We start from the raw sequence: 20,787 nt of genomic DNA on the forward strand, positions 1-20,787 counted from the left end.
GCGGAGGTCACCCTGGCTCACGTGTGCCAGAGGTGGGGGTGGGGAGCGAGACTCCTGGGAGTGCCCAGAGCTGGCAGCGTCCAAGGGGCTGGAGGGCCCCCCCCAACAGCCTGGGTGTCTGAACTGGTGATGCGCCACGAAGTAGAATGCCTCCCAGAAACCAACAATTTACGGAGCACCCACTGTGTGCCAGGCTCTGCGCCAGGTGTTTATATTCAGCCTGCAAATATGGCTGCCGTCGTGTAGCTTGCGTCGGAGTGAGCCTGTGCACGTAACGTGGGTGTGCACGCACATACGTGCAGGAGAGTGCACGTGCAAGGCAGCATAGGAAATCGTACACTGTGGGCATGTGGGCTTTGCTCTGTGCGCAGTGCAGCCACGGCAGGGCTCTAAGCTTGCGCTGGGTTCTAGAAGGCGCCTCTGGGTGACATGCTGACCGGGGACCGAGGGAGGCGCTAGCACGGAGGGGCTTCTGCGGGCCATTTAGGGACATGTGGACTTGGATGGGAGTAGGGGGCGCGGGCCGGGAGGGTGCCTGAGGTGTGGAGGTGGTGGGGGCAGTTCTCCAGGGAGAAGCTGCTGGAGCTTGACGCTCAAGCGGGTGGAGGCAGCTCGCAGGTGTAGACAGTGAGGTTTGGGGCGGTGGTCTGAGCGGGAGGTTTGAGTGAGGGCGTCGTCCGCATCACGGTGGTATTCAGGGCCCCGACCCTGGTGAGATGAAGCCCTTCATGGGTCGATGAGGTCCTTCGGAATGACACATTGGTGTTACTGCTTCCTGAGGGCACATCTTTAGGGACACGAATGAGGTCTTGGCTGGCGTGGGACTAGGATCTGAGGCAGGGCTGGACATGGGTCCGCTGCCTGCCCCTCACCTTCTCAGTCCAGGCCTCAGCCAGCAGCGGGGTCCACAGGCTAATGAGGGGCGCCTCAGCCCACTGCGGGCCCTGGGGGCCTGGCCCGTTGGTGAGCTCCATCTCACAGGTGCTGGAGTTTAGCTGTAGGAGGACAAAGTCCCTCTGCAGCGCCGTAGGAGGGGCTGCGCTGGAGGGCCAAGGAGTCTTCCAGAACTGGAGTCTGCGAATAGGCTGCTGGGCTTGGGGTCTGGGTCAGGGTTCTTGGAGGCGGGGTGGGGGTGGATCTTGGCCATGGCTGGTTCTCTTGGACTGTGCGTAGGTTCACGTGACTGAGACCTTCCGGCCACGGCCAGAGGAGGCTCTGCCAGCCATGGGGGCTTCTCCACCTGCGTCTAGTGGTCTAGGGCCCCCAGAGTGGGGTGGAGGGAGGGCAGCAGCTGCTGAGGGGGCCGAGGCCTAGGGGAGCGCCCACCTCGCATCCCAGAGCTCTGCCCTGGCCGTGCGGGATGCAGGGTCTCACATGTGGGTGCGGGTCGCTCACGGCGCTGGCTCAGGCCTGCCCGCAAGCGATGAAGGCCTTGCCGGGGAAGCGCAGTGAAGGCTGCTGGAGGCGGCGTCCGTGGTGGCGGCCTTCTGGCTGCAGACCTCGGGGGGCCCTCTGGGCAGCTGGGATACGGTCAGCGGTGGCTGGGTTCCCTTTCTCCCACCACAGGCCAGGCAACGGGAGGAGAGGAAGGTTGGGTGCTGCTTTTGGGGAACTCGGGCTTTGCACGGAGATCCTCACATGGCGCCAGCTGCCCCAGCTTGCCCGCGGCTGAGGGGTTTCTGGGACACGGGATTTTCATGTGAGACTGAGGAAATGCTGGTCCCCCTGCCCTCACAGGTCCCCATGCTGGACCTTGGCCTAGAGGAAGAAAGGGAAGCCGCTGGGGGTGGGCAGCAACATTGGTGGGGGCCACAAGGTCACGAGGCCCCGACTCCAGGCCCCCTCAAGGGACACCTTGCTCCGACTTCCACACTCAGGAAGCAACAACAGCTTCAAAGAAGGGGTGTCCATCCAGGGCGGCTGGAGAGGGACGCGGTCAGCAGCTGGTGGTCTGGTCTGACAAGGGCCTCGGAGGAGCGTGAGAAGGTGGGAGGGCAGCCCGGAGTCAGGCAGAGATGGGCCTTTGAACTTGGCAGGGGAGCAGAGCTCAGAGGGAGCAACCGCCCGCTCCCTGGGCTGGGGGACGTGGAGGCAGGCTCTGGGGGGCAGGGACGCACTCCTCCCCATGTGCCCCTGGTGCCGCTCGTGTCTGAGGACCTGGAGGTTTGCAGATGCCCATCTCCTAGGTCCCAACCCCTCCTCCATCCCCACCTCCTGCCCTGGTCCCTCTTCTGCAGCTGGAAGACCACCCCGTGATCCGACTGCCCTTCCCACATCCAGTGTCTTCTAGAGCCTCTGTCCATTGGGAACGCGGTGGAGAACCCAGCAGAAGTGGGAAGGACTTCAGGAAGCCGGAAGAGGAGTCCCAACCCAGGCTGCTCTAGGTTCTTACCCTAGGGAACCCCTCGGCTGTCAACTGGCCCCCTGGCTATTTGGTTTCTGTTAGGAACAACCATACTGATAATTCAGGAAGTGAGCAGCAGCAGCCTCTGCTCGGGCACCCCGGGACCCAGCTGGGTGAGTTTCTAGGGCCCCTGGTCTCCTGCTCAGCTCTGGGGGCAGCTGGGTCTCACACACATCTTTCCAACTGAAGAAGCATGCAAGGTGGCCAGGCCTCACCCCTTCTGCCATGGGACGGGGTACAGGCCCTCCCCACACCTGTCTCACCTGGGGGCTGGCCCCTCTGCATGCCTGCAGCCCCGGTTTATTCACCTATTTCTGCCTCCACCCACCAGGCCAGGAGCCCCTGGACAGGACAGAGATCCCAGGGAAATGTCTGTTGGATGGACAGGTGGACATGCACGAGGACACACGTCAGATGCTCCTAGTCCAGGCCCTGACTGGACATTCGAGGGGGAGCTGTGCACGATCACACTGCCAGCAGTGGCTGCCGTGGCAAGGCTCAGATTCGCTTGATTTACTGTTTTCTGTGAATGAGAATCCAGAGCATCTGGGGAAGGCGCTCAGCAGGACTCAACTGTGAAACCCCCAGCAGCCTGTGCTGGGGTCTGTGCTCACAGCGGAGCACAGGGGTTCTGCGTGGGGCTCTGCAGTCAGCCCCATGGGGCTGGCACTCTTTCTAGGCCTTGGCCAGGGGCTATCCTCTCAAGCCCGTTCCCCCATCTGTGAAAAAGGGCCAACACCCATCTCTGCCTCCTAGGAGGATTAAATTAGATAATTCACACATAAAGTGCATGGCACAGGACCACGTGGCACAGAGAGGGTATGCCATGTGCCACCAACAGTAACTGGGTGCTGACCAGCATTCAGCTGTGGCTGGACGGGGAACCTGCTGAGCGCCAGGCATGTGCAGCTGGGTGGAGTGGGCTGGGTGTCAGATGAAGACAGACCCACGGGAGTCATGTGATCTGTAGCCCCCCGGGCCCTGAATGCTGGTGGGGTCGGGAGCACTGTCCCAATGCTTATTATAAATACTGCTTCCCCCTGCCCGACAATTCACTACGGAAGTAAATGTGACTAAGGTGTATAAGAGCCTTTGCTGGGGTCTCGGCCTTCCCACCAGCTCACATCCCTGGGCTCAGGGTGAACGTCCAGTTTCCATCACAACAGCAGTGGGAGGGGGCTGCCCTGGGCTGGGGCTGTGCCTGCCCTCCTCTCTAGGGCTGGAGGAGAGACCGAAGGCAGTCAGGGACAGGGGTGCTCCTCAGAGAGAGGACCACTTCCCACATGTGGACACTGACCCCAAGCCTCATCAGGGGCCTTGCAGGTGAGAAAGCAGAGGCACAGAGAGGCTAAGCAACTTGCCAAAGGTCACAAAGCCAGTAAGAGGCAGCTGCTCTGCCTCCAAAGTCCACAGGTTTGCTCTCTGGCCAGGCAGTGCCCCCTACCTTGCCCCTGCCCCCTGCCTCTTGCCATATGAATGCTGCTGGCATAGAGTGGCCAGAGGTAGAAAACCCAGGTGGATGCCACCAGGAATCTGAGCCCACTGGCACCCTGGGGGCAGCCATGGGCTGTGGCCAGACCCCTGTTCCCCCACCTGCTGGCTCCCCACCTTCCCATCTGTGCTTAGCACCAGAATGGCACCTCCTGGCACCATTCTCCCCAACCCCCCACCCCTCCTTTGTCCCACCTCCACATCCCAGGGTCCCAGTGCCCTCTGACCTTGTCACTCCCAGCCCTCAGCCCTGGCCCGGTGCTCCATCATTTTCTGCCTCCCTGACTTGGGCAGCGCCTGTACCTCCCTCCCAACCTCTGGTGGTGACACCTGTATCCACCAGTCAACCACAGGACCCCGGACCCGAGCTATGGGCCTCTGGGTCTCCTTGGTGCCTCCAAGATGCAGCCAGTTTCTGGGCTGGAGTCCCAGCCTGGGCTGGAGTCCCAGGCCTGAAAGCCTGGCCTCTGAGGCCGTCTGTGGCCCCCAGCTCATTTTCTGTTGCTCTCTGTGCACCTGCCCTGATGGGCTCAGAGTCTGGGAGCAGCACCTCCCTGCCTGCGACTCCCTCCCTCCCAGGCCCCTCCTCCTCATCCCGCACCTGCTGGGGGCCTTGATGGGGCCTCCTGCTACGCCCCACTTCCTGCGTCCCAGCACGGGCCACCCCAGGAGCTGAGGGAGCTCAGGGTTTGTACCTGGCAATGGGTGGCAAGGAGGGGAGGTGGGGGAGGGAGGGAGTAGGGAAAGGGGAGGTGGGAAGCCAAGGGCAAGCTGAAGGGCAGTGGACCTCCCCCGCCCCCTGAGGCCCTGGGGATGGAGAGGCCCCGTGCTACTTGCCACTGAGGCGTTAGCTGACCCCCGCCCCCGCCCCCAGACGTGCTTAGGTTTGCTCTGAATGAGCCGTCCCTCCCCCACAGCCCTGACTGGCCACACTGATGGCAGAACTCCCAGCTGGGGCTCAAGGAGACTTGGGGTCCCAGGGAGCGAAGCCCTTTCCCAAGTGCCCCACCTGCGAGGAGTGAATGAGGTGGTCAGAGAGGCTGCATGGGACTGGGGGCTGTCGGGGCTCTGGGCTCTCCCTGAATCTCCAGTGGGTGGGCGGGCAGGCGGGCTCCTGGCTGCGGTGCCGTCTGTGGACACCAGAGGGCAGCAGGTACCCAGCTTTGGGTCTCGGGGGCAGGGGCCCGGGGGCTGCGGCTCCCTCCCCAGCTGGTGGCCGGCGCGCCTGCCTCTTCCCCCGCGCGGGCCCCTTCTGCTGAGCCCCTCTCAGTGCCGCCTGCGAGGCATCGGGGAGGACCGGCCGGGGCTGGCGGCCCTTCCTGGCCTCCCTTCTGACCGGCTGCCACTCCTCTCGGAAGCCCAGCTGGGAGGTTGGGAAGATGCGAACGAGGGACTGAACGAGGCGGCGGACGCACCACCCTTTCCCAGCGGCGGACCTGCGGCGGGAGCCCGTGCGGGGATGTCCCAGGACCAGGGGGCTCCCACCCCGCGCCCGCCCCGGGAGGCTCCTGGCTCTCGTTCCTCCAGAGCTGCGGCGCCAGGTCGCTCTGCTGCGGAGGGATGGGGATCGATGGGGACCCTCTCATCGCCTGGCTTCCCAGCTTCTCTGGACACGTCTGGGTGTTTGGAAGCAGGGCGGGGGCGAGCAGAAGGCGCTGACTTATAGGGGTGCCCACTAGCTCAAGGAGACCAGACAGGAAGTTGGGGGGACATGGTGAGCACAAGATCCAGGAAGGGGGCATCTGTTCACCCCAGATTCACTTTTCTTGGTGGTTCTTTGACAAAGTGATCCTCTGAGCCCCGGGGGACCCGTCCCGGCTGTGCCCTGCTGGTGCGGAGAAGGGAGGCCTGGCGGGGCTGGCCCAGATGGTCTGAGACAGGCCCGCACAGCCCTGAGACCCTCTTCCACGCCCACCGCTGCCAAGGGACCACTCCCCGGCCCCGGCAGGGTCTGTTTGGAGCCCAGGGGACCAACCGTCCAGCGTCTCCGGGGACTTTCAGTGTTGAAACCAGGAAAGTCCCAGGCAAACTGGGGCGAGATGGTCCCCTGGCTTGAGACCCCGAGGGGAGGCACTTCTGGGAGGGTTGGGAGTGGGGGGGCTGCTCCCTGTTCCCGCCGTTCCTCCCCCAGAGCCCGCTCAGTCCCTGCCGCCGATTCCCCGGAGAGTGAGGACCCCCCCAGCCCGGGACCCCGAGCACAAGGCAGCCCCTGTAATCCGAGTTTTGGATTCGCGTTGCGCGGCATGCGGACGCGTCACCGGAGGGTGGCCAGCACCTGCGGAGGACGTGCCTGGCAGCCGACGGAGAACAGCCCGTCCTCGGGGGGGGGGGGGCGGGGGCGGGGGCGGGGCGAGCTGAGCGCGGGAACGTGTGCGGGAGGAAGATTCTCGCGGCGCCGGGCGCTGGGCTCCCGCCAAGGGCGCTCCGGAAAGCCTCCCCCTGTGCTGGGCGCAGAGCTGGGCCGCGCCGCCAGCGGCTGGGGGCTGGCTGGTTAATCTGTAACTCCCTACACCCCTCGGAGCCTCCAGGCCCCACTTTATGGAGGAGAAGGTGAGGTTCCCAGGGGCAGGGGCAGGGGCCTCCCGAGGGCACCCTGCCAGGTGTGTCTAGGGTCTGGCTGAGGGACCGCTGCTGGGCGATGTGCTCTGGGCCAGAGGGCTGGCCCTTCCAGGCCACGAGGGCTCCCGTGGCAGGCTGGGGGTGGGGGTGGAGGGGCCATTGAGGATGGTGTGGGGCCAGGTGGATGGGCCAGGACCTGCACAGGGAGGGCAGACAGGGTCGGCGGGAGCACTCAAGGGGTTGGTCGTCCCTGGGCTGGGTGCTACCCCCCCAGAGGCCTACCCCTGGCTCCAGGGGTGTCAGGGGAGGTGAGCCCCAGAACGCTTGACTTCTTTCCTCCTCTGCTTTCAGGGCCACCAGCTCCTCATCGAGGTCCAGGGGAGGGGCCCAGGGCTGGAGCAAAGGCACACATCTGCTGCCACTGGGGGACCTCAGCAGGCTGCCTCCTCTCGGAGCCTCGGGCTCCTCTGCAAAATGGGCATCAAAACGCCTCCCTCTGCGGGTTCTTGGAAGGATTAAATGAGGCAAAGAGCCCAGCCCTGGTGCAGGGTAGGCTGGAGACGGCCTAGGGTTAGCGCGTTTGCCATCCCTCCCGACTCCTCAGAAGGGGCACCGTCCTGGACGGCAGTCGGGGAGGTTGCGGGGGTGCACAGACACAGACGCCCCTCGCAGGGTCCCCGGGAACACTGTTGGGGGTCGGGCCAGGCCCACAGGCCCACGTGCTTCCAGAAGCAGCTCCCAGGAGTTCGGGCAGCCAGAGGCGCTGGTGCGCAAGTCAGCCGCCAGGCGGCAGCATGTAGCCGAGGACCGCGATTCCCGGGCTGCCTGCCGCTCGCCGGGGCAAGCGCGTGTCCCAGGCTCCGCGGGCTCCAGGGTAGCAGCCTACACATGCGCCGACTAGGCGGAGCGCTGAGGAGCACTGAACCCCGCGAGGGCTTGGGGCTTCCGCTGGGTCTAGGGGGTTAGCCGCCTTCGCCGTTGACGCGGGAGCAAATTCCTTAATCTTAAACGTCGCTCCCCCATCCAGAAAAAGCGCAGGAGATAGGCCCATGCCGTCCGAGTTAGGTGACAGGCAGCCCAAGTTTTAGTGGCTAAAGACGCATTAAGTTTATTTCCCACGCCCGTCTCAGGAGGGTGTGCAGAGGACGCTGGGCGGCGGGCGGTTCTGCCCCTTGTGTTCATTCAGGGCTTCTGCAACCTAGAGGCTCTCCTGTCCCTGGGCGCCCCCCCCCTGACCCCCCATCTGGCCAGCAGAGCCGGGCGGCGGAAGGATTGCTTGGCTGGTTTTGCTGGCCGGGCCTGGAAGTGGGGCAGGCACTTGTGCTCACGCCCCGTGGCCGGAAGCGGTTGCGTGGCCCCACCTGGCAGCAAAGGGGCTGGGAGTGTGGTCTTCCGTGTGCCGAGGAAAAGGCAAAGGTTTGGTGAACACGCGCTTTGCCTCTGCCTTAGAGGTGGTCAGAATTAGGAATACATGCAAGATACCAGCAGGAGGCCCAGCACTTAACACGGCTCCCTCCTCCCCCGCATCAGCAACCGGGCTCCCCCACTCCCTCACATGCAGGATTTGGGGTGCTACAGCACCTTGGGAGACTGTCTTGGCTGGTTTTCAGGGGCCAGCACCCCCTCTGTGGTTCTGCTATGTGCAGCCGACTCAGAGCACAAACTGTTTCCTTTCTTCCTTGGCATATATTTTCAATTACAAAAGTAGAGCTTGGTTATTGTCACCCAGATAGGTGTTGGCTTCCCCCGGGGTCCCCTGAGATGGAGAACTGGGCCTCCTCTCAGCGTCCGGCCTCAGAATCCCAGCCCCCAGCCCGCAGGTTGTCCTCCTCCAGGTCTGTCCCTGGTTTGGGGGAAGGGACCCAGGCCACTCCTAGGGCCATCAGGTGCAGGAAGCCAGTGGGGGCCATTCTTGATCAAACTCAGGGTCCCAGACTCAGAGAAGGTCACCTCCCTAACAGCACCATGGGAAGAGGTGTCCCTATGGCCCGTAGAGAAATAAGAGTAGGAAGTTCAGATGGAAACCAAAGAGAATGCTGGCAGCTGGGAACCCCTCTTGGTCCCCACTGGGGCTTACCCGGGCCGATCTGGCGGCCCCCTTCCTGACCCTGTACAGCAGGGGAGGCCCAACAGAAGGATGTACGGAAATTGTCCTGGGCAGAGTTTGGCATGGCTAAGGGCTCAGTGGCTGCCACATGAGGCCACTTCCTACCATTGGAGGAGGACTCAGTGGCACATGCTGGGGGGGGGCTTGTCACAGTGGGGGCCCAGGGCAGGGAGGTGGGTTGGGAGCCACCAAAGGCAGTGAGAATGGCCCTCCCAAGCACTCCCCAGTCCTGGACTGTGCATAGGGAAGGTAGGGTTGCAAGGGGCCTGCTGCAGGGTCAGCTCCTTAGGGTCCCCATGGCAGATGCTGCTCATGCCCTGGGGCAGTCCCTGCCAGGGAGGAGAGCACAGGCTCCCCTGGGTGTCCAGAGCAGGGCTGCGAGTGGGGTGGCTTCCCTTCTCAGGGAAGGAAGACAGTCACCAGACAGAGCCTGGGCTGGGGGTGGGCTTCTTCCCCAGCCTGCCCTCCCGGATGGCAGAAGCCAGGGCATCCTGACCTCTCGGGAAATCCTGAGGGACCACGTGGTCATGCATTTTGTGGTCACTACCCACTGGGTCTTGGGGACGCTGGTGTGGTTGTGGTACAGGGCTGGGCAAGACCCTGCCTCCTTCTAACCCAAAGCCAGGTGACATCAGCCCCACCCAAGAGGTCCACAGGGTCTGTGGAGCCTCTACTTATTTTCCTGAAGATAAAAAATCATAGCATTTGTGCTTGTCATGGGAAATTTGGAATACAGTATACAGAAAAAAATAAAGAAATCAACATGCATCACCTGCCTGTGGTTCCTGCTCTCCGAGCTCAGAGTGGCACCCTGCCCCATCCTGCACCTGGGTTGATGCCTTCTCATTTGCCTCCCTCACTTCCAACATCCGCTCCTCTGAACCTAGGAGACGTCCTTCGGGGCACCTCCGCATGTTAGCACAGCCTCCTGCTGCTGGGGTAGCCTGGTACCCACCTGACCTTGGGGGAGGCAGGCTGGGGTTGGGTAAGCGTTGCCTTCTCTTGCTGGGCTTATGGGCTCACTGGGGACGCGGGATGAGAGCTCAGGGCTCTTCTGGACTCTGCCTGGCAGCCACCCCCATCCCTGCAATCCTTTGGGCTCATGGAGGGGGCTGAGACATTAACTGGGCTCCCAGCCTTACCACAGGCTGGGCCAAAGGGACGGTCTCCCTTGGCCTGCGGGCTGGGATGAGAGCCGCTGGGGAGGATGCAGACTACCAAGGAGCACCACGTGGGGCAGAAGGCCCCAGTCTGAACAGGTCCTTCCCGCTCTGGGCTGACACCTGTGTAGGGCCCTCTAGCTTGCATGACCTGTCCTTAGGGGTATCCTTTTTCAACAACCATTTATTGGGTACAGTGGACGGGGTACAAGCCTTCCAGAACTGTGAGAAAGGTGCAGCTAAAGCAGGCCTGCGGCTCTGCCCCACCCTCTTTTGGGTCCCTTGTGTGCAAAGGGGGAAGGCTGGCCCAGAGGACCAGCATACCCAGCCAAGGCCCTATGCTGGGGGCGCCAGGCCCTCCCCAACAGAGAAGCATCTAGTGCCCCAAACAGAACAGCCTGAGGCCAGCCTGAGCAGTCAGATTCCCAGCCTCAGCCTAAGAGGTACTGGGCACTCAGTCTGTGACATGACTGGCAGAGTCTAGGATGGGCCCAGCCTGCTCATCCCATCCATTAGGCAGGGCTGCGCAGGCCTCAAAAGCTGGAGGCTCCAGACCTGACTCCAAGGGGCCGCGGCCGGGCCACTGGGGAGGAAGTGCAGCTGCCCCTCCCTGCTCCTGCCCCCTCGCTCCTCGCTCGCTCGAAGCCTTGGTGCCAGCAGGTGTGTTCGGGCTCCAGGTGCGCGGAACCCTGCCTCGGGTGCAGCAGGCCACTCGGGGACTGCCGAAGACTCCGTCTCGCTCCAGCAGGGGACGAGCTGGCCGCGGCGGGTTAAAGCCCCGTCAGCTGGCGCGGGAGGTCCGGTGGCGAGAGCGGGCGGCGGGACTGGGAGCCCTCGGGGGCGAGGCAGGGCCCGACTGGGCACCGGGGTCGACGAACGGCCGAGGGGGTGCCCGCGCCGCCGCCGCCGTGCAGCCCCCGCCTGCAGACAAAGGAGCCGGCGGGGGGCGGGAGCGGGGGTGGGGGGGATGGGGCGAGGGGGCGGGGCGCCGCGGTGTCACGTTACCGCCCGCAGCGCCCTTTAACTCGGGCCCCGCCCCGCTCACCGCCCCCGGCCCGCTCCTGCGCGCGCCTCGCGCCCCGCCAATCGGCCCGCGCGCCCCGCCCCGCCCTCGGGTGGGTGTGTGCGCGCGGCCAATGGGCGGTGCGCGGGGGCCGGGCAGCCGGTGGGGCGGGGGCAGCGCCGCGCGAGCCAATCGCCGCGGTGTTGTTGAAACTGAAAATACTACATTATGCTAATCGCGGCGGGGCCCTCGCGCGGGGGGTGGGGGGGTGGGACCCTCGCGTATAAAGGGGCGCGCTAAGGCTGGGCGTTCCACAGGCCAAGTGCTCTGCGCTCGGTTGGTGCCAGTCAGGCCCCAGCGATCCGAGTGGGCGAGGACAGGCACTGAGGGGGCGCGGCCGCCGGCCGGACGACACCGCGAACGAGACGCAGGAGCCGCGCACGGCCGACCTCCAGGTAGCCGCCGCGCCCGCCCTCCCGCCGCGTCCCTTTGCAAATGCAGACTCCGACTGCGCGGGGTCTCCCTTGCGCCCGGCCTCCGCCCTCTTCTCCCCTCTGCCTCCTCCTCTCCCCTCCTCTCCTCTTCTCTCCCGCGGCCCGGGCCCGGGCAGCTCCCGGCCATGTCCGACGTGTGTCTCCGCAGCGCAGTGGCAATGGAGCGCCTGGTCGCCCGCCGCACCTTTCCCCTGTTCGCGCGCACTAGTGCCTGCCGCAGCCTCTTCGGGCCGGTGGACCACGAGGAGCTGAGCCGCGAGCTGCAGATCCGACTGGCCGAGCTGAGCGCCGAAGACCAGCGCCGCTGGGACTACAACTTCCAGCAGGACATGCCGCTGCGGGGTCCCGGACGCCTACAGTGGACCGAGGTGGACAGCGACTCCGTGCCCGCCTTCTACCGCGAGACGGTGCAGGTGGGACGCTGCCGCCTGCTCCTGGCGCCCCGGCCCCGCCCGGACGGCGCGGGCGATAGCCCGCCCCCCGTGCCGCCGGCCGCTGAGCCCCTCGACGGCCTCGGGGAGGCACCAGCGCCGCCGTCCAGCGGCCCGGTCGTGGGGCCCGCCCCAGCTCCGGCCGCGGCGCCGCAGGAGAGCGCTGAGCAGGAGACGGTCCCGCCGCCGCGCAGCCAGGAGCCTCTAGGCGAGCCGCTGCACTCAGGGATTTCGGGGCGTCCTGCGCCGGGCACTGCTGCCAACGCCGCCGCCGCCAATGCCAACGCCACCGCCGCCGCTGCCACTACCGCCGCCGCCGCCGGAGGCGCCGCGATCAAGAAGCTGCCCGGGCCTCTCATCTCCGGTGAGTCCCGCGCGGCCCCGCCCCGGCCCGGCCCGGCCCTGCTTTGTCCGGCCAGCCGGGCTCCCGGCCTCGGGGGCCTCGCTCGGTCCCCGCCTCCTCCGTGGCATTAAAGGGCCCGCAGAGCGCAGGGCGCGGCTGCGCCCGCAGCCCTTCCCCGCCCTGTTGTTGTGCTCGCGCGCGGCGCGCGCGGGAGGGGCGAGGGGGCGCGCGGGAGGGCCCCCTCCGGGCGCGGTCTTCGCCCGGGCCCCTGGAGCCCCTCCCCGGTGGCGGTCGGGCGCGGCGACGGCGGCGCGGAGGGGGTTAAGCGCGGCAGCAGCCCCGGGGGGCTTGGCCGCGGGACAAGGGGAAATGCTTACACAGCACTTTGCGCGGCGACGTAAACAAAGCTGACCCGCCGCGGACCTCGGCGCGGGCGGGGATGGCACCCCCACCCGGGCCCGCCGGCCGCCCGCCCCCTCCGAGCCCCCTCAGGGGTTCCCCGGCCGGCCCCGCCCTCACCAGCGGCGCGCGCTGTCGCCCGCAGATTTCTTCGCCAAGCGCAAGAGACCCGCGCCTGAGGCCAAGGCGTCAAACGAGGTTCCCGCGGGCTGCGCCGCGCCTGGCGCCGCTCCAGCCGTGGGCTCGGCGGAGCAGACCCCGCGCAAGCGGCTGCGGTGAGAGGTGAGTGGCCCCGCGGGCCGGGCCGGGCGGGGTTCTCGCGGTCCCTCTCCGCTCTGCTCACCGCGCCTCTTTCCCGCAGCCTCGCGCCCGAAGAGCCCCGAGGGAGCCCGCTGGGCAGCGGACAGGAGAGGAGCGCAGGCCTCGGCTGGGACCGTCCATGTAGCAGCGACCGGCGGCAGCTGCCACTGAGCAGCGTTCGGTTTTGTGTTTAACGTTTGAAAACTGTGCAATGTATTAATAACGTCTTTTATATCTAAATGTATTCTGCACGAGGAGTACACTGGTCCCAAGGTGTAAAGCTTTAAGAGTCATTTATATAAAATGTTTAATCTCTGCTGAAACTCAGTGCAAAAAAGTGAAAAAAGAAAAAAAAAGGAAAAAAGAAAAAAAAACATGTATATTTGTACAAAAAGTTTTTAAAGTTATACTAACTTATATTTTCTATTTATGTCGAGGCGTGGGCCGCTCTGCCACGCAGTGATATAGCTCGGTTATTGGTTATGCCAAAGGCACGCCTCCCGCATCTGGTTATCGACAAATGTAAATTTATTTTTATAGCGGACTCTGGGGGGAGGGGGTCGCTCACAAGCTGTAGCTGCCGTACAAGCCCATTTAGCTAGCAGTCTCTTCGCGCTTTCTCTGTCTCTTTTTATTATGATGATTATTTTAAACTTGAAGACAAATCTGTTAAAATGGTTCCTGAGCCGTCTGCACCACTGCCCCGGCCCCTCGTCCGCCGGGTTCTAAATAAAGAGGCCGAAACATGCTGCAAACCAGCTCTGTGTATGCTTGTACTGCCCCGAGCTTTCTTCTCCTGCACCCCCCAAAAGTCAGGGAGACGGGGACACAGTGGGGTCCGGGCTACCTTCCTGGGTGTCTGCCCCGGAAGGGAGGGACTTTCTCTCGACAGGGCTGGCCCACGCCCACCTGCTCCAGGCCCCTAAGTCAGGGATGAAGGACCCCGCCCTTGTTCCGCGTCTGTACCCCTTCACCCCCAGCCCCCGACGTGTGGGGCTGTGCGCCGAGACCGGGTTCACTGCCTCCTTTGCTTTAAGGAAACCTCCCAAACCCCAGTTGCCCTGGGCTGAGCGGTGCTGGGCTCTGGTGGGCCTGCAGGGGCTGGGCCAATGCTGACCCCCAGCTTCCTGTCTGCGATGGCGTCAAGGGACCTGAGCTTTTAATTCTTCAGGCCTCGCACCCAGTGGAGGGAGCCCCAGCTGCTCCAGGGTCCCCAGCTTTGTTTGCCGGGATCCCCCAGGGTCAGGCCGCAGGACCCCTGATGTGTTCACAACTTATTCGTGCTTGCGGTGGGGGAGGGGCAGCCTGTAGGCCGGGCCGCGGCCGGACAAGGGGAGGCACCCTGGGCCAGGTGGCGAGAGGAGTGGGCTCTATGCGGGCTTGCGTGGAAGAGCTCAGGGCTGGGTCCACGTGTGTGCCCACTGCCTTCTAGTTTCAAAGTGCTCCCTTTAGTCAAGGAGAGAAGGTTTATTTTTTTCATAGCTGACCTATAAACCTCTGAAAATTATGGCTTACAATGGAAAGGGTGACAGGAAGTAGCAAAAGCGGATGGCTAGCAGTTTTTCGCTGTTGCCTTAGCCCAGGACAAGCGGAGAATTGGTGGTGTATTTTTTTTAAGTTAACTGTGTTGGGGCTGTATGCACCGTGGATGGCCCCCACACATTGGGAACAGGAGTAGGGAGATGGGGCCAGGCCCCAGAGCCCAGCTAGGCCGGATTGGACAGAGAAATGTCCCCAGGAATTGAAAGGGGGGACCCTGCCACCTTCAGCTCCCCATCAGCCTGATCATAACCAGGAGGTAGGCCTGCATAGCCCCGTGCTCCGGCTGCAAAACTCTCCCCTGGGGAGGGGCTCCCTCACAACCCCTGTGTGAGCAGGCCTGGCTGAGGAGGGAGGGTGCTGGGCTGCGTGCCTCGCTGGGGGTCCAGGGGTATCCTACGTGAATTAGACGTTGCTACTGATGGCGGAATCTGGCTGGGACGGGCATGTCATGTCCTCCAAACACAGCTGTTGCAGAGGCTCCCTTTGCGGGCAGGGCCAGCCAGGCATCCTACCTACCCTGCTGCTCACAGCCCCCTGCCACCCAGCGTCCTGTGTCACTTGGGTGGCTTTCTCAAAAGCAGCTCCAGGGCTGCGTAGGGACAGGAAGGTGGACGCCAGTGTTTCTAGGGCCTGATTTCTCCCCCAGGGCAGGAGGTGGCCTTCTATAGGAAAAAACATTGGATTTGGAGTCACATATGACTCCAGACATGAGGCCCTGCACCAGTCTTCTTTCCCTCTGTGGCCCTCAGTTTCCCAGTGTTGACGTGCTGTGGGTCTCACGGGGGGACAATCATGGAGACAACACACGTGATGGCACTATTTGCAAGTTTCTTGACGGAGACCGGGGGTGCACGCCCGGCTGTCAGGGTGGGTCCTTTCCTCTCTGTCCCCTAGGCCTTGCCAGAGCCCAGAGCATCTGTGCGCATCAGCAGGGCTGGCAGCTGGCACAGCGTAGGGTGGGCCTGTCCCTGTCACAGTTGACAGCAGCTTCCCTGGGGGGCCATCACAATAATCATCATCCTCGTGCTGACAGCAGCCACCCGGACAGCCTGGGCCCTCCCTCTGTGCCAGGCAAGTCCTGAGCACATTCATCTCCAGCAAGGAACCTCTCAATGTGGCTCACTACGTGCCCCCTTGGTCTAAGGAGGGAACCGAGGGGCTGAGTCACCTGCCTGAGGATGAGCCACTGACCTTGGCAGGGCTGAGGGACTTTGGACTGGGCGCAGCCAGGCTCTGGAGCCTGAAACCATTGTACTATACTGTCCCTCGGAGGGTGGGCACCAGGTGGGGAGAAGAGCCAGCCCCACCAAGGCTCCATGAGGCAAGCATGAGGTTACTTGTGCAAAATGTGCACAGTAGGCATCTGGTGAGCTTCAGGAGCTGGGATGATGTGTTTACTGTATGATTTTGCAGATATGTATTAAGCACACGCTGCACGCCAGACATGGTGCCAGGCTCCAGCCACATGGCTGCTTCCTATGGACCAGCCTGGGAAGGCAGAATATAGAGCCTCTAATCTATAAGGCCACAGAGTGATGACAACCAGGTGCCTGGCTGTGTGCAAAAGTGGGATGGAGCCTGCAGGCTGAGGGAGGACAAAGGCCCCAAGGGAGGCAGGGTCAGTGTGTGAGAGCTAAAGGGTCCAGAGGAGACAGGAGACTGGGGTGGAGGGGGCGCTCAGAGCTCTCTCCTGGTGCCTGGGCCCTCAGCAGCATGGCTGCTGGTGGCTGTTGGGCTTGCGTGTGGTTTAAACATTACTCACTCTAAGAGTGCCTTTCGGGGAGTGTCTGCCGGGCCTCCCTGCTTCCTGTCCTTTCCTACTGGTCTCCTGTACCTTCCCAGGTCTGATGATGGGGGTCAAAGGTTGGATTTTGTCTGCAGGCGGTAGGGAACCCTGGAGGGATTGAAGAAGGGGTGACAGAAGTGAGGCAATTGTTAACAGCATCCTGAGGCTGCTGGGTGGAGAGGGAAGTGGGGACCAGTTGGGGGCTGCTGTGGTCATCCAGGCAAAGGTACCAGTCTGGTAAACCCTGCCAGACGCTGCTCTGGGCACCAGAGACACAGCAGTGAATGAAAGGGACACAATTCCCTGCTAGCAGGAGCTGCCTCTCTAGTGGAAGAGCCCCAGGCCAGGGGGCATCATTTAAGCAGCCATGCCAACAAGCCCCCCCTGGCCTACCAGCGGGTGAGGTCTGATCTCAGCACAGGTGAGGGTTGTGTGCCATGAAGAGTAACTGGGAGAAGGTAGTTTTTGGTGGGAACAGCTCGTGAAAAGGCCCCGAGGCCCGGAGCATTTGTGAAGTAGTGGGCCAGACGGGCTGGGGTGGTGGTGGGGCCGGTGGCTGTGGGATACGTGGGGAGGGAGAACGGAGAGATGGGGGTGGGGGTGGGCTCGGGAAAGCAGGCGGGGAGGCCTCCTCGGGTTCTGGTTCTGTGGATGAGTGAATGTGGGTCATTCTCAGAGCTGAGGAAGCCTTCCCAGAGGAGGGGTGGGTAAAGGTCAAAGCCCACCCCTGCCCTGATTTCCACTCTCAGCCAGGCCCTGTGGACACCAGGATGCACAATTAGATTAGTTCTCACCACCCTTACCAGTGGGGTGTTAGTGCTCCCCCTTCCGGAGAGGACAGACCAACGGACCTAGAGTTGCTCGCGGGCAAGATGCCCAGCCACGCCCTGACTGCCTTCCGCCATGCTGTCTCAAGAGCACTGTTTCTTAAAAAAATTGTACACATTCTTATTGACTAAAGTCTATATTTTATATAAGAGCTTGTCCTTGGGTTTGTACATTCACGGGTCGGGACTGCTGTATAATGACACACATGCACACTGCAGAGTCACACAGAGTGGTGTCACGGCCCTGAAGTACCGCCACCTGTTTGTCCTTCCCTCCGCACCCCTGGCCACCACTGCCCCTTTTACTGTCTCCACAGTTTGGCCTTTTTCCACTGTCCTAGAGCTGGGATCGTACAGTACGAGGCCTCTTCCGACTGACTTCTTCCACTTAGTCACACACATTTAAGTTCTTCCACGTCTTTTCCTGGCTTGGTGGGGCTGCATCTATCATGGCTTCTTAGTGCCGAATGCTGTCCCGCTGTCTGCGTAGATGACAGTATCCCTCCACCTACTGAAGGGCTTAGTTGCTTCCGGGTTTTGGCAGTTATGGATAAATCTGCTATAAACATTCTTGTGCGGGTTTCCGCATGGACATAAGTTCTCTACTCTTTTGGGTAAGTACCAAGGCGTGCGATTGCTGGACTGTACGGCAAGGGTGTGTTGAGTTTTGTGAGAAACCACTACAAGTGGCCACACCATTTTGCAGTCCCACCAGCAATGAAGGACCACATGGATCACCAGTTCTTAGGTGAATTTAGAAAAGAAACAGGAACCTCATTACAATTTAGACCCAACAAGGACAAAACATAATTAAAAAGTGACACTGATGTGCGTGGCTTTCTCTCAGTGCCCGGTGGCGCTGACCCGGCTGAGGGAGAGCCCGGCGGGTGGCCAGCTCCTCCCCCACCAGCTCCAGGGGGGCTGCGTTATCATCCAGCTCTGCAGGGATTCTGCTCCCTGGTATCAGACTTGGCCATGTGACTTGCGTGTCATACACCACTGCTGAGCAGAAGTTGCAGGAATCGGCATATAGTGCCACCGCTTTACCTCACCGCTGTGAGACCAGCAGGGTCCCCACAGGGGCCGCTCCTCTGCCGACATGCCACAGAGCCCAGCCACAGCCCCCCAGGCGACAGAGTCACAGTGAGCAAGAAGTCCGATTTTTGTTCTATAGCCCGAAGTAAACCAAGCTGACAGAGATGGTTTCTTTGCAGGCCTCACCTCACTGCTTTAGGCTGTCAACTGTCAGGGACCCCTTGGACACATGTCTAGAAATTGCAGAGACTCTTTCTGGGCGCTGACAGCAGCCTGTGCCATCCAAGGGCCACGAGGCTGAGTCTTGCAGTGTGGTGGGGCCCGAGTCTGCTCTGGTTGCCTCTGTTCTGCTGTATGGCTTGTATGAGCTTCGAATAGTGTGCGGTAGGTGAGGGGCTGGAGTCGGAGACCAGCAAGAGGAATGGGGTTGCCTGGGGACAGGACGGAGGTCCTCTGCAGGGCCAGCGTGGCGAGGATCCAGATTCTCACCACGTCCTGGTGTGACGACCCCATGTTCATCCCACCCCAAGGATTAACCACCCCAGGCTTTCCTGAGGCTACGGAACAGAACAAGCTTCCCGGTGAATGAAGCCCCATGTGGTCACCTCCCTGGAAAGTCACAGGGCAAGGGCGCTGGCCCCCGCTGCACGGGGGTCGGCAGCGCACGGCTTGGATCCGTTTTTCTTCAGCAATTACTCCCAGTTGAAGAGAGCCGCCTTATCGGAAGCCCTGTCCATTCCTGGATGACCCACCTGCAGGACAGGGCCCCTTGCCTCCATGCAACACCTCCGAGGGGCCATTCTGGCCGCGGCAGCCCTGAGGGACCGGCTGAGACCTCCGTCTCCCTCCACGGCTCAGCTTCCCCCTCTTTCCAGCCGTGCCCCTTCACTCCACCAGAGTGGGGAGCAGAGCGCGGGCCTTGATGACACACACACGTTCCTTCTTCAATGAAGGAGGAGAATGATCAGGATTTGGGAATGGGTCACAGTCTCAGGCTGAACAGTAACATTTAAGCCCTGAAATGAGTGTTTCAGGGGTAGCTGAGACACAGATTGTGTTGTCCGGATGTGTTCTCAGAATAAGAAACAGGGCCTCTGGGGCCTGAGCGGCACCAGGAAGACATGTTTGGGTTTGAAAGCACTCTGGGTGGGTCCTCAGGGGCTGGCCCACCTCAGTGTCGAATGGCTGCGTGTTCACCATCCCCTTCAGCCCTGCAACATGACCACAATGGTGCTATTCCATGCCAGGGGCACAAAGCAGGTGAGCACTGGCATCTGGAACCTTCTCTTCTGTTGGCATGAGAACTCGTGTTCTAATTATCTCTTGCCAAGTAAAAACTGTCCCAGTGCCTTGTGGTTTCAGACAACGGTTTTGCTTCACCTAGGATGTTTGAGTCAGGAATTTGGGAAATGCTGTTGGGTAGCTTGGCTCTGCTTTATGGGGTGTCAGCGGGGGTGGTTTGGTGGGCGTTGGGGGATCAGCTTCCAAGGTGGCTCACTCCCATGCCTGGCAGCGGAGCTGGCCGCCAGCTGGGGGGGCCGCAGTCCCTCTTCCTGTGGCTGCTTGCTTGGGCTTCCTCACAGCATGGCAGCTGGGCTCTGAGGGCATGCTTTTCAGGGCGCTGGAGGAGCTGCAAGGCCTCAAACGAGCTACCCTGGGAAGTGGAGTGGCGTCGACCTCCACCTCGTCCAGCTATGCAGGCCAGTCACCGAGACTGCCCAGAACCCGGGGCGATGGGGCTCTGCTGCTGTGACGGGCCACATCTCTGTTCCCGGCAGTCTGCAGTGCTGGCGCTCAGTCAGTACCCAGCACATTCAGGGGGCACTTCAGGACTCACAAACGATTGTTACTGAAATTAGGAACAAATTTGTTTTCCCTTAGCATGGATTTTCAGTAATAAACAGAAAAAGTCACTGAGCACTTCTTGTGTTTAAGCTGACTAAATGCCAGGAGTGGCTTGTTCAGACATCAGAGCTGGGTGCAGGCAAGAGGCAGTGCCACAGGCACACACACTGGACAGCAGGGACCCTCCTCCCCAAGGCCACTGAGGTGGCAGCATGACAACACCTGAGAAGGGCATTTGCAGTAACCTTTTCTGCCTTCTTTTATTAGATGTGTATATATTGTATATATACATGATACACACATGCACCCATATAATATGCATATATTATATATACATGTATGTAATGTGTATATATATTATACACATGCATTCATATCATGTGTATGTATTTTCTATACAGAACCATGTATATATATATTATATGCATATAATCTATATACATATATATATTACACACACATACATCCATATCATGTATATATATTTTACATTCATGTTATGTATATCTATGTTATACACACATGCATCCATATAATATATATATTATACAAAAATACATAATATAGATTATACCACATCTATATAATGTGTATATATTGTACACACATGAATCCATATAATGTGTATTTTTATTATAAACACATACATCTATATAATGTGTATTTACATTAGGAACACACACATTCATATCATGTGTATTTATTTTACATACACCCATATTTTTATTAAATACACATGTAAATAATGTATGCATATTACATACACATCCATATGTGGATATTTATTATATACATACATGTATATACATAGTTTCTCTCTTATTTGGTTAACTTTGTAGCTGGTTTTAAATTTCCTTAGCAAAAACAATTATATCACTTGTATCTCCTTTAAAGAAATTCTAATGGGATCTCAAAAAGATGCATAAGTTAATAGATAGTATCACCAGCCCGTATCCACAATGTTTAACATTTTTCTACACTTGTCAATTTGTTTCCCTCCCGGAGTTTTCTTTTTTCCAGCAGATCCAGCCCGCGGCCTCCCGCAGGCAGCAGCGTCCTTG

At 60.9% G+C, this 20,787-nt stretch overlaps 1 protein-coding gene and 2 long non-coding RNA genes across 6 annotated transcripts in view; all 3 read left to right on the forward strand.

Moving 5' to 3' along the window:
* The window catches only part of LOC118907337 (uncharacterized), a 209,454-nt gene that overhangs the window by 3,917 nt on the left and 184,750 nt on the right, over positions 1-20,787 (forward strand). For both annotated transcript variants that reach the window (XR_008999104.1, XR_008999105.1), the window contains exon 5: positions 2,736-3,363. This is a non-coding gene — a long non-coding RNA (uncharacterized LOC118907337). The remainder of the gene's footprint in view (positions 1-2,735; positions 3,364-20,787) is intronic.
* Positions 6,260-7,018, forward strand: LOC130684779 (uncharacterized). Its single transcript, XR_008999106.1, has 2 exons — positions 6,260-6,445; positions 6,806-7,018. It is a non-coding gene; the product is annotated as an uncharacterized LOC130684779 (long non-coding RNA).
* On the forward strand, positions 10,978-13,446 carry CDKN1C (cyclin dependent kinase inhibitor 1C). 3 transcript variants are annotated; one of them, XM_036875958.2, is made up of 4 exons: positions 10,978-11,179; positions 11,367-12,013; positions 12,537-12,673; positions 12,753-13,446. In XM_036875958.2, exons 2-3 carry the CDS (start codon positions 11,377-11,379, stop codon positions 12,668-12,670), a joined length of 771 nt encoding a protein of 256 aa, XP_036731853.2. In that variant the 5' UTR covers positions 10,978-11,179; positions 11,367-11,376; the 3' UTR covers positions 12,671-12,673; positions 12,753-13,446. The 3 variants fall into 3 exon arrangements, with proteins under 3 accessions (XP_036731853.2, XP_036731851.2, XP_036731852.2); XM_036875956.2 differs by having other exon boundaries at positions 11,034-11,179; positions 11,372-12,013; XM_036875957.2 differs by lacking the exon at positions 10,978-11,179 and having other exon boundaries at positions 11,205-12,013.

The sequence above is a fragment of the Manis pentadactyla genome, chromosome 9, assembly GCF_030020395.1.
Source record: "Manis pentadactyla isolate mManPen7 chromosome 9, mManPen7.hap1, whole genome shotgun sequence".
Classification (NCBI taxonomy): domain Eukaryota; kingdom Metazoa; phylum Chordata; class Mammalia; order Pholidota; family Manidae; genus Manis; species Manis pentadactyla.